The sequence below is a fragment of the Narcine bancroftii genome, chromosome 4 (genome assembly GCF_036971445.1).
Source record: "Narcine bancroftii isolate sNarBan1 chromosome 4, sNarBan1.hap1, whole genome shotgun sequence".
Classification (NCBI taxonomy): domain Eukaryota; kingdom Metazoa; phylum Chordata; class Chondrichthyes; order Torpediniformes; family Narcinidae; genus Narcine; species Narcine bancroftii.
This window is the reverse complement of record NC_091472.1, coordinates 219,301,057-219,319,638: the sequence shown is the minus strand read 5'-3', so window position 1 is coordinate 219,319,638 and position 18,582 is coordinate 219,301,057. Positions and strand designations below refer to the sequence as shown.

Below are 18,582 nucleotides of genomic sequence, written 5' to 3'. Positions count from 1 at the left end.
GCTTCGCGGACGAAGATTTATGGAGGGGTAATGTCCACGTCAGCTGCAGGCTCGTTTGTGGCTGACCAGTCCGATGCGGGACAGGCAGACACAGTTGCAGCGGTTGTAAGGGAAAATTGGTTGGTTGGGGTTGGGTGTTGGGTTTTTCCTCCTTTGTCTTTTGTCAGTGAGGTGGGCTCTGCGGTCTTCTTCAAAGGAGGTTGCTGCCCGCCGAACTGTGAGGCGCCAAGATGCACAGTTTGAGGCGATATCAGCCCACTGGCAGTGGTCAATATGGCAGGCACCAAGAGCTTTCTTTAGGCAGTCCTTGTACCTCTTCTTTGGTGCACCTCTGTCTCGGTGGCCAGTGGAGAGCTCGCCATATAACACGATCTTGGGAAGGTGACGGTCCTCCATTCTGGAGACGTGACCTACCCAGCACAGTTTGATCTTCAGCAGCGTGGATTTGATGCTGTCGGCCTCTGCCATCTCGAATACTTTGATGTTGGAGATGAAGTCACTCCAATGAATGTTGAGGATGAAGCGGAGACAACGCTGGTGGAAGCGTTCTAGGAGCTGTAGTATATAATATGGCATTCACTCAATGTCCCTCCACTTTCTTCGGGAAGCTGCCAACACATCGAAGGACACATCCACTCCGGTCACACTCTCTTCTACCACCTCCCGTCAGGCAGATGGTACATGAGCTTGTAAACACCAACCTCCAGATTCAAGGACAGTTTTTCTTCTGCTGTGATCGGACCTGAAAATGGACCTCTCTCTGATAAAGGATGATGCCCTAGCACTGTTTTTAACTGTACTTCACCTTATTCCCTGCACTATGTTCTCCATACCTTGCATTGTACATGTGAGAATTCAATTCAATAAAATGCAATACACAAACGTGCTGGATAAACTCCAGTGGCATGATTGGTGTAGCGTATAGCGCAATGCCTTTACAGTGCCAGTGATCAAGACCAGGGTGCGAATCCCATGCTTGCTGAAAGCAGTTGGTACATTCTCCCCGTGTCTGCGTGGATTTTCCCCGGGGGCTCCAGTTTCCTCCCACCATTTGAAACGTACTGAGGGTGTAAATTTGGCGGCACGGACTCGTGGGCCGAAATGGCCTGTTACCATGCAGTATGTCTAAATTTAATTTTTTTTAAACTCAGTAGGTTACACAGCATCCATAAGAAGGAAAGAGTAACCAGCATTTTGGGCCTGGGCCCTAATCAGGCAGATGTTTTATTCAGATGCCTGCCTGCATTTTGCTCATACCCTGGAGAAGAGTCCATGCTCAAAGTGTTTACTACCCTTTGCTTCCTACGGATGGATGATGCATAGCCTGCTGAGTTTCTCCCAGCCCGTGTGTGTATTGCACTCGACGCCAGCATTTGCAGACTTTACTGGTTAACTCCATTCAATGAGATGCCTGGGCATTCACAGCGCTAATCACACACATAAACTCTGGTGCTTCTGTATGGTGCCACATACCAAGCCCTGTTGCAGTGAACACCCACAGGAAGCTGTCATCGGGATGTGGATCCTTACCGTTCCATGACAGGTGACCATATCCTCCTCCATCTTCTCACACTGCTCATCGCACTCCATGCACACCGTCCCATTTGCAAATTCGCGAAAATCCCTGAACAAGATTCAAGACGATCAGTGGGAGATGAATTTTAGGGGATTTCATATGGCACAGTTTTTTTCGTAACAACCTTTCATATTGAGGCAGCCGAGAGCAGTAACATTGAGACCACGTGCATGGATACAAGCAAAGATTCAGAGAAGTCTGCAGGCACGAGAACAAATCTTTTCATCCTGAACTAGCTCTCCAGGAGCAGTCTTAGCACATCCAAAATCAACAACTCTGAGGGAATCTCAGTGGATTGAGAATCTGGATCATTTTCCTCGAGTTACAGATGGTGACGGGGAGACTTAATGGATCTGTTAAATAGGGCAGAGTAGATCGACAGAACTGTTCCACCCAGAAGCTTGGAAACAAAGTAAAGGAAGAGGTGTAGGCCATTCACCCTTCATCTATCTACTGTTCAAGGTTGATCCTAAATACCATCTTCATTATCGTTGGTGGCTTTTGTGTGTAAAAGTTGAACTGTTGCCTACAGTAATGACTTCCATAACATTCTGTGGTAGAAAATTCCTATGGTTCACCAACCGTGAGTGAAGGAATTTCTCCTCCTCCCAGGCTCATATAACCATGACTCTGGTCCCGCTCATCTGGTGAACATCCTCCTCATATCCAGCCAGGAAGCCCTGTCACAACTTCACCTGTGATCTCCGAGTAAATACAGCTCTATAAATCCCTGGTGTGACCACACTCAGAATATTATGTTTAGTTCTGGTTACCTCTTGACAGGATGGATGTGGAAGCTTTGAGAGGGTGCAGAGGACATTTACCAGGTTGTTGCCTGGATTGGAAAGTAAGTCTTGTGAGGCAAGATTCTCTTTGGAATGAAGAAGGATGAGAGGTGACTTCATAGGGGTCTACAAGATCATGAGGGCCATAGATAAGGTAAACAGTCAGCACCTTTTTCTCCAGGCCAGGTGTGCCAGACACCTGAGGACATTTGTACAAGATGAGGGGAGAAAAGTTTAGGGGAGGCATCAGGGGTAAGTTTTATTACACAGAGAGTTGTGGGTCCCTGCAATGCCTTGCCAGGGATGGTGGTGGAGGCTGGAACAATAGGGGCATTTAAGCGACTCTTAGACAGGCACATGGATGAAAGAAAAATAGAAGGGTTTAGATTTTATTTAGTAGGTATATATGGGTCGGCACACCATCGTGGGCTGAAGGGCCTTTAATATGCTGTAATGTCCAAAGTTCTCCTCGTATAATGTATGAGGGATCACAGCTTTGATGTCACAGGCTGGAAATCTTGAACTTCAACCCGAACGCAGCGGAAGCACCCAGAAGGTCAGGTATCACCTGGAGAAGGAAGAACAGAGCTGTTGACTTTTGCCATATCTATTTCCTTATGCACAGTTGCTGCCTGACCTGCTGGGTGTTTCCATCATGGAGTCACAGTCACACAACAGTCCCTGCAGCCCACTTAGTCCTTGCTGGGCATCAAACACCCATTCACATTAATCCAGCACTGATCCCATTTTATTCTCCTCACATTCCCATCAAATCCCTCCACATCCTACCTCTCCTGTACACTGGGAGCAATAATATAATGGCATACCTACCTACCTGCCTGTCTTGGATGCAGGAGGTAGCCCTCCTGGTCACAGGGACAACCTGTCAATATAGCAACAGAGGTTGGAATAAGGCTGTCATTGCTACTCTGGGAGAGCAGCACCAAATAAAGCCACCAGTGCAAGCCTGCTCCCGCCTCCTGAGGATCCCAACACCTTAGTGTCCTTGAGTGGCTCTCAGGAAAGGAAAGGCCAAGAAAGTTATGTAACAAAACCAGACAGTTGTGAATAACATCAGTGGAACAAGAAATAAAGGTGAGGTTTCAACTCCCAAGCTCTTCAGCAAAACTGTCTCTTTCTCCACATGGTTGGTGTAATGGTTAGCACAACACCTTTACAGTGCCAGCAATCATGAATGGGTTCAAATCCCACTCTGTCTGTAAGGAGTTTGTACGTTCTCCCCATCTCTGTGTGGGTTTTCCTCCCACAGTTCGAAATATATCGGGGGCATAGGTTAATTGGGTGTAAATTGGGCAGCATGGACTCGTGGGCCAAAATGGCCTGTTATCTGCTGCTTGTCTAAATTTAAATTTATAAATTTAAAACTGCCTGATCGATTCTGGTAGTTTTTTTTTAAAGAGCATAGCACATTCCAGCAGTGTACAGGCCCTTTGGTCCATGATGTTGTGTTGACCTATATTAATCTACTCCACAATCTAACCATTCCCTACCTCATAACCATAACCCTCTACTTTTCCCACATCCATGTGCCTAGATAAGAGTCTCTTAAATGCCCCATATTGTACCAGTCTCTACCGCCACCCCTGGCAATGCATTCCAGGCACCCACCACTCTCTGGGTAAAAAAAAAACCTACCTGCGACCCCTCCCCTAAACTTTCCTCCATTTATCTTAAACAGATGTCTTCTGGTATTTCCTACTGTGGCCCTGGTTGTCCGCCCTCCCTATGCCTCCCTTATTAAGTCTCCTCTCATCCTTCCTCACCCTAAAGAGAAAAGCCCTCACTCTGTAAACCTTAGCCACTTTCAGGTGGAATCGCCTGGAGAATGCGGCTTTGGACCAGGTTACAAGTGTCTGTGAAGAGACATTCAGGTGGAAGCACTGAAGGAGGTGTTCAGCCACCTGAAAGGTCTGAAGCAAGGAGAGGGGCCACAGAGCAAACACCGGCTCCTGAGTCTGGGCAGTGGCAGTCATCTGGCAACTCACCTCCCCAGTGCCTGACAGCCCCCTCCTCGCTGCCTGACAGCCCCCCAGAGTTGGATTGCAGGGCTGGGGCGGCCGGCGGGGAACTCCGGGGCTGGGGTCCCAGTGAGTGGGGAGTGAGAACTAAGGTCCCAGTGAGAGGGGAGTGAGAACTAGGACCCAGGGTGAGGGGAGAGAGAACTAGGGTCCCAGTGAGTGGGGAGTAAGAACTAGGGTCCCAGTGACAACTGGGGTCCCAGTGAGAGGGGAGTGAGAACTGGGGTCCCAGTGAGAGGAGAGTGTGAACTAGGGACCCTGTGAGAGGAGAATGAGAACTAGGGTCCCAGTAAGAGGGAAGTGAGAACTAGGGTCCCAGTGAGAGGAGAGTGAGAACTAGGGTCCCAGTGAGAGGCGAGTGAGAACTGGGGTCCTAGTAAGAGGAAGGAAACACAGTAAACAATACTGTATCAGACAGTCAGGATTCCTGAACAGTCAGAGGGCAGAATATCTCCTTTACTGGATTTGAATAACGAGAGGCCTTTATAGAGGTGTTGGCTCAGAGGCAAAGCACACATATTCCCATGGACAGGAAGGAGGAGAACATCTAAAACGATGGTGCACGTATGTTTAAATGTGGAGAGGACACAGTAAACAATACTGTATCAGACGGTCAGGATTCCTGAACAGTCAGAGGGCAGAATATCTCCTTTACTGGATTTGAATAACGGGAGGCCTTTATAGAGGTGTTGGCTAAGAGGCAAAGCACACATATTCCCATGGACAGGAAGGAGGAGAACATCTAAAACGATGGTGCACGTATGTTTAAATGTGGAGAGGACAAAGTGGTCACGGAGGGCAATTAATGATGGATGTTAGGTTCACACAGAATCAAACCAAATGGAACGTGTTCTGCCCTGAACTTAAATGCAATGTTGATTTTGCAGCATGAATGGATTGGATCAAATCATTTAAGAACAGATGATCAGCGAACTGAAAGAGCATCTCAAATACTGTCAAACTGCAATCAAAGAAGGTGGGAAACTAATTAGAGGCATAGAATGGGCAAAAGCCTCAAGTACAGGGGGGCTTACAGAACACATTAAGGAAGCAAAAATCAAAGCTACTCCAATCCTCTTTGGACACTGGGGTGGATTGCAAATGTTCAAAAATGGATGCAAAGATCATCCCAGAAACTGCAGGGTATCTCTGTTTGATCTCAGTAGGGGAGAGGCTGTTAGGAATGATAATCAGGGACAAAATTAATCATCATTAGGTCAAGTGTGGATTAGTGAAGGAAAGTCAGCATGGAATTGGTGGAGCTGAATTGTCCTTAACTATATCCTGATTGAGATTTTTGATGAGGAGGTGGAGTGGGGCTGATGAGACCAGTGCGAGATCGATGTACGTTGTAACTTTCAAAAGGGATTAAATAGTGAAGAGTGAGCTCCTGATTGAAGGAAGGGTGCGGTGCAAGAGGAACAGTGGCAGGTGGGATGCAGAAGTGGCTGGGGAGCAGGATAAAAGGGATTTGCGGCCAACAGTTGCTTCGTGACGTGATATCCAGGGGTCTCGGCCAGACCACTGCTTTTCTTGATATTGGCCAATAACTTGGAAGTGGACCATTTCGAAACTTGAAGGCAGGGCAGAATGCGGGAGTGTGGAAAGTAGTGAAGGGAGTGAAAGATGGTAAAAAAAAGATCGAGGCAGGCTGGCAGATGAATAGCAGATGAAGGTAAATGTGGAGGTGGGTGCTGTGCTTTGAGCCAAAATGGCAAGGAGATTGACAGGGTACAATTCCAAAAAAGGAGGCCCGGTGCCCACCTTCACAAACCCTAAAGGTGGCTGAGAACGAGATTATAAAATAGAGACTTAGAATGGGGGCAGGGGGCATCTTGGTCAAACACTGGTTCAAGAGCTGGTTCAAGGCAGCTGGCATTCTAACACAGGTGGACAAAGCAGTAACTGAACTGTGGGAAGACTTTATAAAAGAGGAGGCTCAGATACAAAGCACCCATAAATGCGAAAAGGACAGCATCTAAAAACACAGTTCGAGGGTAAGGTGCTGCCTGCTTTAGGCTGACGTAAGGGCCAGTGGCAAAGGAATTGGGATGTGAGAGAGGGAATGAGAAGGCAGTGATCCTGATAGGATTAGTCAGCTGGGAACCAGAATAATATGTCCAGGTAAGTCTGGGGAGCTTCTCCCACTTCTGGCCATCACACTATTGCATAAGAGAGGGTATAGGTTGAACATATTGGGCGCCGTTATCCTTAACGTCGAGCAGGTTGAGAGTAATTCAGTGATTCAAATCACGAATAAAGTGAATGAAGAGAAACCTCTTCATTGTTAGATGAATGGAGTGATTGGCAAAGGACCTGGGGGGGGGGGGGGGGGAGGAGGGTGGGGAAGTGACTCGAGGAATTTTTTTTTGTGCCTCATGTAGCCTTTGTCAATGGCTTCAATTCAGATGTCAGGTCTCTTCCCATATCCCAAAGGAGGTGGAGAGCAAGGAGATGGGTCCTCAACAAGGAGACAGTCAGTGGAGCACACCCTCCTTGGATTGTCAAGTCTGTGGAGAAGGACTGTAACCTTGTTCCTTCTGACTGATGCAGCTTTGGAGTATCAGCTGTCATGAACTTGGTTGATTTAATAGGAACTTTCAAAAGAGTATGGATAACAATGGGAATTTTTATATCCCAACACAGAAAAAGTCCAGAATGGGAATTATTGGACAGCTGTGCCAAAGGGATCCTGTTTGGATGCCATATGGTTCTATGCAATGTCTCCTTCTCATAAGGTGCAACAGCGATGGAGCGTGCCATCCACTGATGCAGAAGGCAATGAAGATGTCCCCACAATGGATACCAGGCCAATATCTGCAGCTGACATTGCAAAGCTGAGTTTATGGTTCAAAGTGGTTGCTGAGGGCAACTCAATAAACTAGGTGAATACACAGAAATTCTGGTCATGCAGTGTTTATAGGAAGGAAAGATGGCCATACCGAGACCACCCACAAATTGGAGGAGCAACATATTCCATCTGGGCACTCTCCAACTGGATGGCATTAACATCGACTTCTCCGGTTTCTGTTAGGTCTCTTTCCCACCTCCCTCTCTTTTCCTATCTCTCTCCTTTCCTCCAGCTTCCCACCCCATTCCCTCTCCATTCAGAGAGCTACCCCCCCTCCCCCATCACTTTCCAGCTTTTTCCTCTTCTGCATTCCTACCCATATCCACCTATGACCATTAGTCAGTGGAGCTTTGCTCTTCTCTCTGCCCCTTCATCCCTCCTCCCACCAACTTATTTTGATTCAGGAGCCTGCCTGCCTTTTGCTCATACCACAACGAAGTGTTTAGGCCCAAAACATTGGTTATATGTCTATAATTTAGACATACAGCATGGTAACAGGCCATTTCGCCCAAGCCACAAGCCCAATTTACACCCAATTAACCCCCAGTATGTTTTGAACGGTGGGAGAAAACCGGAGCCACGGGGAAAACCCAGACACTCAGAAAACATACAAACTCCTTACAGACAGCATGGGATTCGATCCCCTGTCCTGATCGCTGGCACTGTAAAGGCATTGCACTAACCGCTCCACCACTGTGCCACCCAATCTTAAATGCTGCGTGACCTGCTGGGTTCTCCAGCTCTTTTCTGTATTGAACTACAATCGCAGCATCTGCAGACTTGCTTGTTTAACTCAATAAATTTGTAGTTACTTAATCCAGATGTACACTCTCCCATTAGATGTCAACCCAACACTCTGAGACAATGCGAGTTGGCATTGGGACTGCTATGAAAGGATATTGGAGCCTTCCCTCATAGTACCACATTCCATTTCAACTCCTCATGTGAGCATCTTCAGTAGATCTGTTCAACCCCATCAATTTGTGGGGTTGTCAGTGACCTGAACTGACAATAATACATGGAATGATTCAAACTCTCCCTTCATTTCTCTGAGTCCCTCACAGCCACTTACAGCAGAAAAACTAAAGCTGCACCAATGAAATGTGAACTGGGCCGAGTTTCTGGGAGCTGACGTTTCAATGCAAATTTATTGTCAATTTTTGAGAGATGGTGTCAACCATCCAGAATGTACCCAACAGCATTTTCTAAATGTTTTCCACAGAGATAAATGACATGAACTAAGAAAATGTTAAAATCTAATAATATCCTTTAATTAGAGACAAAGGGCTAATGTTCGAATTTAAAGTTTTATCCATCCCAATGAAAAATAATTGCCATGTAACAAAGAGAATACATTCCTCTAAGTTCACCTTCCTTCTGACAAGCTATTTTCCTCTCACTATTAAGGGGTTATGATCATACATTTTTATTTAATTGGAAATAATCCATCTACAATTTAACCATGGATTTTCTAAAACTGTACAGGCCTCACTGAGGGAAGACAGTGGGGAGCTGTCACCCTACATCTCCAACTACATGGGTTCTACCATGTTGGCATCTGCACGTCCTCCCTTTGCCTCTGCAGGCTTCCCAAGGGTGCTCTGCTTCTATAGAACATTCCAGGCTATGGTGTTGTGCCAATCTATGTGAACCATCAATCTACACCTTCCCAACCTCACATCCATATGTCTATGTCAGTGTCTTTAAAATGTTCCCATTGAACCAGCCTCCATCACCAGCCCTGGCAATGCATTCCAGGCACCAACCACTCTCTGTGTTTAAAAAAAAACCCTACCTTTAACATCTCCTGTGAACTTTCCTCCACTCACCTTAAAACAATGTCCTCTGGCATTTGCTAGCCCTGGGAAAAAGGTGTTGCTGTCCACCCTATCTAAACCCCTCATTGCACCTCTATTGTCACCTCTCATCCTTCGCTGTCCAAAGAGAAAAGCCTTAACCCTGTCAACCATAAAACATGTTCTCCGATCGAGGCGACATCCTGGAAAATCTCCTCTGTACCCTCTCCAAAGTACCTACATTCTTCCTGTAATGAGGCAACCAGAATTGAACACAAGACTCCAAGTGTGGTCTCATCAGAGTTTTGTGGAGCTGCAACTTGTGAAAGTTCCCCCCTCCCCCACCTCTTGAAGGCATGCTGGTTGGGAGATAAATTGGTGGTAGTGAGTTGCTCTAGTGTGTTTAGGTCAGTGGAGACTCAATGGGCTCAAGGAACTGTTACCTTGCTGGAAGACTCAGGGAGAAAATTGGGAAAGGATGATTTTGCTACCAGCTGAGTATAAATATCGGGAATAAAATGGGAGCATGACAGAATAAAGTGCATTTTTCTGGACCGAGGTAGAAAGAACACTCTTTGTCAGACTCACCCTTCGTACAGATTACAAGACTCGATGCAGGTCTTGCCTCGGCGGAAGAATCTGCATGACAGGCACTGGTTTGGTCCAGGACCCCAACATCCGTCATCGGAGCACAAGCTGTCGCACATCATCCTGTCAGAGGCTGAGTAAGAAACAAGAAGGGGGTCCTCAGTCAGCAATGATGGCAGTCAGCCTTGCAGTGAGACACTACCAACCTGTGCAAGGGCACGTGGTTTCTCCTTTAACCCAGCATCATGGGTACAAACAGATTCCCACTGCAGTGATTTATTCATCTTTTAACACATTACAACCACAATAATTAAAAAAAAACAAGGCTTGCATTCCTGCAAACAGGGAGAAGGCACGATAGTATATCATCCATAAGGCGGGGAGGACATGATGGGCTGAATGGCCTAATTTCTCTTTTGTGTTTAATGGGCTTGTGATCAATGTCACTGCAGATGTATTTTCTCACAACCATAAAACAAGTATAGGACAGACATAATTTGGCATGTCAGTCACAATGCTGGACTCACTTCCCAACTTGAGCTCTGTATTCCTCTGGGTTACAAAATCTCTCGAGCTCAATCAGATTCTTTTTGAACATGACAAGGATGCCTGCTTCGATTGGTCTCGCAGAAAGTAGGTTCCAGACCTCCAGCATCCTTTGGGGCAAAATCTTTGTCCTCAACCCTGCTCTACACCTTCCAGCAGTCACCCTCATTCCACTGTCAACAACCTTTCCAGGAAGGCAAATGGGTCCTTCTTGTTTACCCTGCCAAATCCTGTCATAACTTGAGATACCTCAGCTATATCTCCCCTTGGCTTGACACGCAGAGTACTGGAGGAACTCAGCAGGACAGGCAGCACCCATGGAAAGCTGCAGGTTCCCCGGCTGGTGGGGGGGGGGGGGCCACATTGATTTTGTCCAACACTCCATGGGGTTCTCCAGTTTTCCAGCACTTGCAGTCTCAGTTTATCTCCCCTTATCCTCCAAAGAAAACAACCCTAGCCGAGATACAACTCTTCTCTCCATCCTCTCCAGAGTCACCACATCCCCACTGTAATGATGACCATAATTGTGCGGAAGACTGCAGCTGTGGCCCGATTCATAAAGTACATCACGAAAATCTGTGGACACCATGGTTGAAGTAAAAAACACGAAATGCTGGAGAAATTCAGCCAGTCAAACAGTGTCCTCCATGTAGCAAAGGCAAAGATACAGAACTGATGTTTTGGGCTTGAGCCCTTCCTCAAGGTATGAGAGAATGCCAGTTGGCATCCGAACAAAAGCGTGGGGGGTGGGGAGGGGGGTGACAAAGGTAGGAGATGATAGGTGGATGAGGGGAGGGAGGGGACAGCACCAATGAGGGGGAGGAGGGATGGGTGGGTGAGTAAGGGGGAAGGGAGGGGAGAACTGGAAAGACAAGAAAGGGGGAGGGGAAAGAAAAGACGAGCAAGTTTAGCAGAAGGCATTGTTCATGCTATCTGGCTGGAGAGTGCCCAGATGGAAGAGAAGGTGTTGTTCCTCCAGTCTGCAGGTGGTCAGGGTGGGATAGTACTAAAGGCCATGGACAGACGTGAGTGTAGGAGTGTGACTCAGAGTTAAAATAGTTGGCGACTGGGAGGTCGCTGTGGTTGCAGATGGAGAGGAGGTGCTGAGCAAAGCGATCTCCCAATCTGCGACCGGTCTCTCTGAAGTAGAGAATGCCACAAATCTCACAAAGCTCTGTCAGAAGATGCTGCTCTTCTCCACGATATCTTCAGCGGATAAAGGCAAATATCTCCTCTGCTCCCTTCATCACAGTGTCTACCTGTGCCATGTTGTTCAGTCTATGGGTGACTGCTGTAGTCTTTTTGTTTCTCAAAAGTGATCAGCATTGCATTGTTTACGATGCATATCTTGTTCTTACCCACTGCATTGCCTCACACTGTTCTGTTTGTCACTGCCCCACCTAACCAGACCACGGGTATTCACCTTCAGCCAAACACTCCTTCCCTTGCCATCCACCTCACTACAATGGCATGGTCAGCCGACTTCTTAGTCCTGGCACTTGTATTCACGGAGGCTGCAGAAAGTTGGACAGGTGGCAATCAGTCCTGCAGAATTCCTTGGTTTTAAACTCCCCCTGGCTGCTGTGCTTTGGTTCCAGTGGCCAAGATAATACCGAACCCTGCTCTCCCCTTTCTCTTGCATCCCCGAGTTTGTGCTGGCTTCATCGCATTGCCCAACAGGAGTTGCCTCAAACCATACAGCTCACATCAGGTGAACCACCCCACTCGTCCTCCTTGTCACCTTTGCTGAGAATGTATTTGAAGGAGCAATTTACTGATCATCCACACTGACTAACATCCAGGTGACGATTTTTCCCATCCCTCAAAATATTCAAGAAACTGGACGGACAACACCTTGTATTCGACCGTGGCAGCCTCCAACCAGACACCATCAACGTCTGCATCTCCATTTCCATTCAACTCCTTCCCTCCAGCTCCCCATCCCCCTTCCTTCTCCTGTCAGGGATTCACCCTCCTTAGCCCTCTAACCTTTCAGCATCAGCCCTCCCACCTATGATCTCTCAGCCTGTGCTCCCCACCTCTTCTCTCCCTCCCTCCCCCCACCATCATCTGTCTGATTTTCTAGACTCCCGACAAAGAGTTCAGGCCCAAAACATCAACTGCCTTTCATTTCTAGTGGATGACACACAACCTGCTGAGTTTCTCCAGCACCCTTTCTGCACTACACAAGACCCCAAAGACTGCAGGTTTCACCTCTCAGCATCTTAGCAACACTGAGATTAGAAGAGAGGGAAAGAAGTGAACGATGGAGCATGTGAAATAGTTGGCAGGGCAGTGAAGAGAGAGAAGAAAAATATGTTAATATTGCACGTGTTTTTACATCCAGACTGTATGAGATCGACTGGAAGAGGAAGTCTGCATTTGGTTCTGGAGAAGAAGGGCAGGGATATACCAGAAAATTGGTGATAAATGGGCATTGACCTCGAGAAATAAGAGATGATACATTGATGGGAAACACTAAAACATGAGCCACTCCTTGGAAAATAAGAAAAAAGAATCAGATCAAAGGGCAACTGGGAAAATAAATAGGAAGTGTCAGAAACACTCAACAGGTCAGTCAGGATCTGTGGAAGGAGAAACAAGGAAAAGAGCTCTGGACCTCATACACTAACAACTTTGCTCTTTGCACAGATGATGAGCATTTCCAATTATTTGGATTTTATTTCAAATTTAAATTTTTTAATTTAGGCCCTTCTGACCCACGAGCCTGGGCCACCCAATTACACCCAACTAATCTACACCCCCTCTACGTTTTGAGCAGTGAGAGGAAACCGGAGCCTCCAGGGAAAACACACGCAGACATGGGGAGAAGGTACAATCTCCTTACAGTCAGCGGAGGATTTGAACCTCGTTCCCGATCATTGGAGTTCTTACAGCGTTGTGCTAACCACTACGCCAACTGTGCAGCCCAATTGCTAGGTAATTTTCAGGCAATTTTGTTTTATAATATATCTCTATTTTATTACATGACATTAAATAGTATCTAATCTCGTCATTTGCAAATTCAAAAAAAGATTTACAAGCAACTAAATCAATGAATGAAGAATCACGGATCAGCAAAGTGATTATAATTGCTCAGAAAGAACTGGGATTCTTTTTCGGGATGATTTGACTTTCGCATAGTGTCACAAACAAAGATGAGGAACAATTCTGACAGAAGACTGGTTGTTTCTAAGCATGGGTTAGTTTTCACATGAAGCTAATCCTTTGTACCAGGAAATTGGGTAAAGATCCAGTGTTTCAGTAGTATGATGGAAAAGAGCCAAAACTATTGGCGGTTCTCCACGGATGCTGGTTGACCTGTTGAATATCCCTGGTATTCTCAGTTTTTTTTCATGTCAGCTTTCCAGCATCTGCAGGCTTGTTTTTTTGGGTTTTTTTATATAGTATTGCACATGTACTGGATTAAAAAGGAGAAAGATACATGTGAATAAAATGCAGGGAAAAGGAATTGAATCTGGATGAAGTACATGCTGAGACTGTTTCCATTACACCAAAATGCTGGAGGAACTCATCTGGTCTTTTCAGCATCCATTGGGGACAAAGATATATTGCCGACGTTTCAAGATGTTGGTAATATATCTTCGTCTCCTATAGACGCTGAAAAGACTGGCTGAATTCCTTCAGCATTTCGGTGTGATTTTACTACAATCACAGCGTCTGCAGACTTTCGTCTTTCACCCTTTGTCCATGAATAAATAGGTTAAGCACTCTCATCGGCTTTTTTAAAAAAATGATTTGGTGAAGGCAGGTGTATGGATGAATACAAAGGTAGTTCACAATGAATTTGTCTTTATTCACAGGGGTATTAGAATGCAGACTTCACCATGATAAGAAGTGACTGGAGTAAGCATTTGGTTTCCAAAGCAATTCAAAAGAAGACAAAGAGACAAAGGGGAATAAAACAATTGATCTGAAAGGTTGTGATGGGGTAGAGAACATGAGACGATTTATGAGGGATTAGATGAATTGTTGTCTTATTGATTGCTGTAGATATCTCTTGTTTGGGGATGTCATTACATTTGATGTCATGTAAAGAAATCCCTTAATCTATTCCTATCCTTTGTGCTCTCAGTTCAACTTTGACAGACGATTGTTTTTTGTTCCAATTTACCCTCAGATCAACCTACGAGGCCCGCGTCATGCACTATGTCACAAAGGTGGGTTGCCCACCAGGTAAACGTATCAATCTTGAATTACGTTTGAGTGTTAGGCTTGGATTTTGTTTCATCGGCCACTGCTGTCAAATCTTTGGCCCTACATTTCCATATTGAAATTTTTACCCATCCTTCTCTGCATGATTTCCAGCGCAGCCCATTGAGTAGCAACCAAGATGGCACTCGGAACTCAACACCAAAGGCTCTTGTAAATTTGTACAGATATACTGTGGAGAACATTCAAATGGGCTGCATCACTATCTGATATGAAGGTGCCAATGTACAGGACAGAAAAAGACAACAGAGAGTTGTGAAGTCGGCCAGTAACATCACGGGCACCAGACTCCACTCCATCGAGGAGATCCACAAGAGGCAGTGTCTTAAGACAGCAGCCTCTATCCTTAAGGACCTCCACCACCCAGGCCATGCCCTCTTCAAACTGCTACCATCAGGAAGGAGGTACAGGAGCCTGAAGACAAGCACCCAGTGGCACAAGAAAAGCTTCTTCCCCGCTGCCATCAGGTTTCTGAATGGTCAATGAACCAGACACTACCTCACTTTCTCTTATTTTTGCACATTTATTTATTTTTAAATGTAATTTTTAATCACAATATTTTCACTGTAATGCCTACTGCAAAACAAGAAATTTTCGTGACACATTCATGACACTAAATCCTGATTCTGAAGTGTTTTGTAAAGTTGCAACATAATATCTCAACTTTTAAATTCCAAACCTGCCCTATGAAGGCAGGCACTTCCCCACCCAATCTGACAGTGTGCCGACTTCTAGAGAACCTTGGACCTCCCTCTGATTATCAACGTTCCTAAGCGGTACTAACATTACTTGACTTCCAAAAATGCATTGCCTTGCACTTGGCATTAAATTCCACCTGCCACTGTTCATGCAGCTTTTCATCTGCTCAATATCTTCCCGAGGGTAGCCTTCTTTGCTATCCACACCACCCTGTCCAACTAGCACATCATATGAAAACCTACTTGTCATATTAACCTTAAGTCGGTGGGGTAAGAACTGGTGTTGAAGAAAGGTGGTGAGGCTTGGAATGGGGCAAGAATACAAGGTAACAATAGAGGTAGAGCAAGATATAGAGCTTAAAACCCATAAAGTATACCTCCAATTACAACCAGAGCAATAGAAACAGGACAAAGCCACAATTATTCTTGTGTTCACTCCACGTCCCAGTGTTCACTCTGTGTTCTAGCGTTCACTCTGTGTGCCAGTGTTCACTCCATGTTCTAGTCTTGTCAAATCTTATCCCATATTATATCATGTCATTATATAACATGGCATAGCGCACCATACAATATATCCCATCTTATCACGTTGAGTGCTACTGTTCCCTGTGTGAGTACAGTGGGGCCAGTATAATATCAAACCCACCCATTATCCACTGATTGCCAGTGGTCTAGTGATGCTACTTACTGCATTTCTCCGAGTTCCGGTTGTTCTTTATGACAGGTTTCTGCATGCTGGTTCGGAAGAGGACAGTCCAATTGACGGTATGATAGTAGCACAGGTTGGGGTTATCCGACACGTACACATTGCCCGCACTTATTTCCACCAGCGACTGGAAGTGGAGGGACGTTATCCACTGCTGCTTCAGAATGAGCAGGGAGATGCCGCTGCAGGAAGGAAAAGTGAGATGGTGAGATCTGGCAGCCGAACGCCTCCTCCTGTTGCACCTGCTAGGCACTGCAGATGGAGAGCCTGCCATCAGCCTGTCACTAATCACTCCAGGACAGCTCGCTTTTACAAAGTGCAGGCTACAGAAGCAACCGTATACAAGGTCCGGCTTTTTGTTCCCCACACGAAGGTGCAGAAACTGCTTGCTTGACGAGCACTTCAGCTGGCCAACCCGTACACAGTACATCACAGTGCAAAGTTACAGAGGGAGGCGGGTTGGAACAGAGGAAAAGCAATGTTATCGGACATGAGGTTCATTCAGGTGACTGATAATGGTGGGAGAGAAAGTGTCCTTGAATCTGGAGTTAGGTGAATCTATTTCCCGATGAGAGGAGGGAGAAAAGGATGTGGATCAAGGCTACTTCCATTCACATTGTGATACTCTGGAATTCAAGCAACTGGCTGCCTCAAGCAACCAGCAAAAAAAAATCAAGGAAAATAAATAGGGAAAAGTACAGAAGTTTAAAGTGGGCACGCATCGCCATGAGTTCGCCAATCCATGCCACACACTATCACAAGCAATGGGAAAATTCATTTCTCCGCGTCTACAAATCCCCATAGGTGCAAAATATCAGGGCTTTACTGCACATAGGTGACTACAGAATGGGACGGAAGGTCGCTGCCTGCTTGACAACATCAGGACCCCCACCCTTTTTCCTGGGCAGTCCATATTGTTTTGGGCTGCTGACTTTGGACTAAGGAGTCAGTGTCCCAGCCTTTGCCCTGTCCCTTGGCACGGCCACTGCTACTATTAACTGTCCACACCTCGCCACATTGAGGAGGTAGAAGCCTGGTGCTTTCTACAGTCGCTGGGGACTGTGCTCATGGTTCTCCCTCCGTTCAGAGTTCAACAAGAAAGTCTGCAGATGCTGGGGTCGAGTGCAATATGATAAAGTGCTAGAGAAACTCAGCAGGTCATACAGCTTCCATAGGAATTGATTCTGGTACCTGCCTGTGTCTTTCTTATCCCTGACGAAGAGCCCAGGCCCAAAACATTGGGTCCCCTTTACTTCCTATGGAAGCTGCGTGACCTGCTGAGTTTATCCAACATGTTTGTGATTTGCATTAATTCAGGCATCTGCCTGATTGTTTTCTTATAGCCGCTGAAGTGCTCAGGCCTGAACCATAGAGCATTAAACACTAAGGACCATACAGACCCTTCAGCCCACAATGTGGTGGTACCCTATATAAACCTGCTCCACAACAAACTCATTTGCAGAACACAGGACCGAATGCTTCCCATGGATGCTGCGTGACCCGCTGAGTTTCTCCAGCGCGTTTGTGCTCAGATGTCTGGCACATGCGAGAGTGCTGGAGAAATTCAGTGAGTCACGCAGCATCCATAGGAAATAAAGGGTAACCAACGTCTAGGGCCTGGGCCCTTTCCTTCGTCAAGGTATGAGCAAAAGGCAGGCAGGCACCTGAATAAAATGATGCAGGGAAGGGGGAAGAGGAAAGGAGTTTTTTTTTCTGATTCTTGATAAAAGGTCCAGACCCAAATCGGTGGTCACCCTTGACTTCCTCTGGATGCTGCATGACCTGCTGAGTTTCTCTGCAGGTTAAGGAACGACAGCCCCCTGGCTCAGTGAGAGTGAAGCAACAGGTTGGGAGTGTGTGAGGGGGTTGGGGTGGGGGAAGGAAGCTGAAAGTGCCGGTGATCCCAGGTGCCTGTGGCTCCTGCGGCAGCCCTGGTTTCTATTTTCTTATGTGTTTCTGGTGACGGGTTTGTGAAACGCATGTTGGCATTAAAAGGCGGACACTTTTGTCTGTTTTGTTTTGTGTTGGAGGCCGGATTCTGGGAGGAAGTCTCTATCAAAAGAAAGTATTTCACTCCCAACAGTGCTTGTGACATTGAGTGTGCGGATCCACAAACCCTCGGAGAATAATTGAGACTTGAAGCTGGATATACATGGAGCGATCTCAAATCTAGTCCTTGCTGAAAAGAACCTTGCAATTAAAATAAGGACTGTAATTAACTGAATTGAGCAAGAAAATACATTTTGTCTGGATTTAAAAGTAAAACAACAGGGCTGGAGAAACTCAGCAGGTCAAACCGTGTCATTTATATAGCAAAGGTAAAAATACATAACTGACATTTCAAGATGGAGCCCTTAATCAAGGTATGGAAAAATGTTGGCAGGCATCCAAACAAGAGTGGTGGGGGAGGAGGTGTTGTTGCAAAGGCAGGAGGTAATAAGTGGAGAAGTGAGGGAGGGCACAGCTGCAAGCAAGGGGAGGAGGGAGGGTTAGGTGAATAGAGAGGAAGGGGGTGGAGGAGAGCTGGAAGGGGGTATGGAAGTGGGGAGGTGAGGGTGGGGGATGAGGAGAGCAGGTAAGCAGAAACCAGAAAAGTCAATGTTAATGCTCTGGCTGGAGAGTAGCCAACGGAAGATCAGGTGTTGTTCCTCCAATTTACAGGTGGTCTTGGTGGGATAGTACATAGGCCATGGATAGATGTGGGTGTGGGAGTGTGACACAGAACTGAAATGGTTGGGTATTGGGAGGTCTATGTCACTGGTGC

The 18,582-nt window shown here is 46.3% G+C and overlaps 1 protein-coding gene across 4 annotated transcripts in view; it reads right to left on the bottom strand.

The window, feature by feature from the left end:
* The window catches only part of LOC138761594 (receptor tyrosine-protein kinase erbB-4-like), a 910,121-nt gene that overhangs the window by 276,493 nt on the left and 615,046 nt on the right, over positions 1 to 18,582 (bottom strand). For all 4 annotated transcript variants that reach the window (XM_069933967.1, XM_069933965.1, XM_069933966.1 and 1 more), the window contains 3 exons: positions 15,801 to 16,000; positions 9,636 to 9,768; positions 1,531 to 1,624 (listed from right to left, as the gene is read on the bottom strand). In XM_069933967.1, the coding sequence (XP_069790068.1) occupies positions 1,531 to 1,624; positions 9,636 to 9,768; positions 15,801 to 16,000 (427 nt within the window). The remainder of the gene's footprint in view (positions 1 to 1,530; positions 1,625 to 9,635; positions 9,769 to 15,800; positions 16,001 to 18,582) is intronic.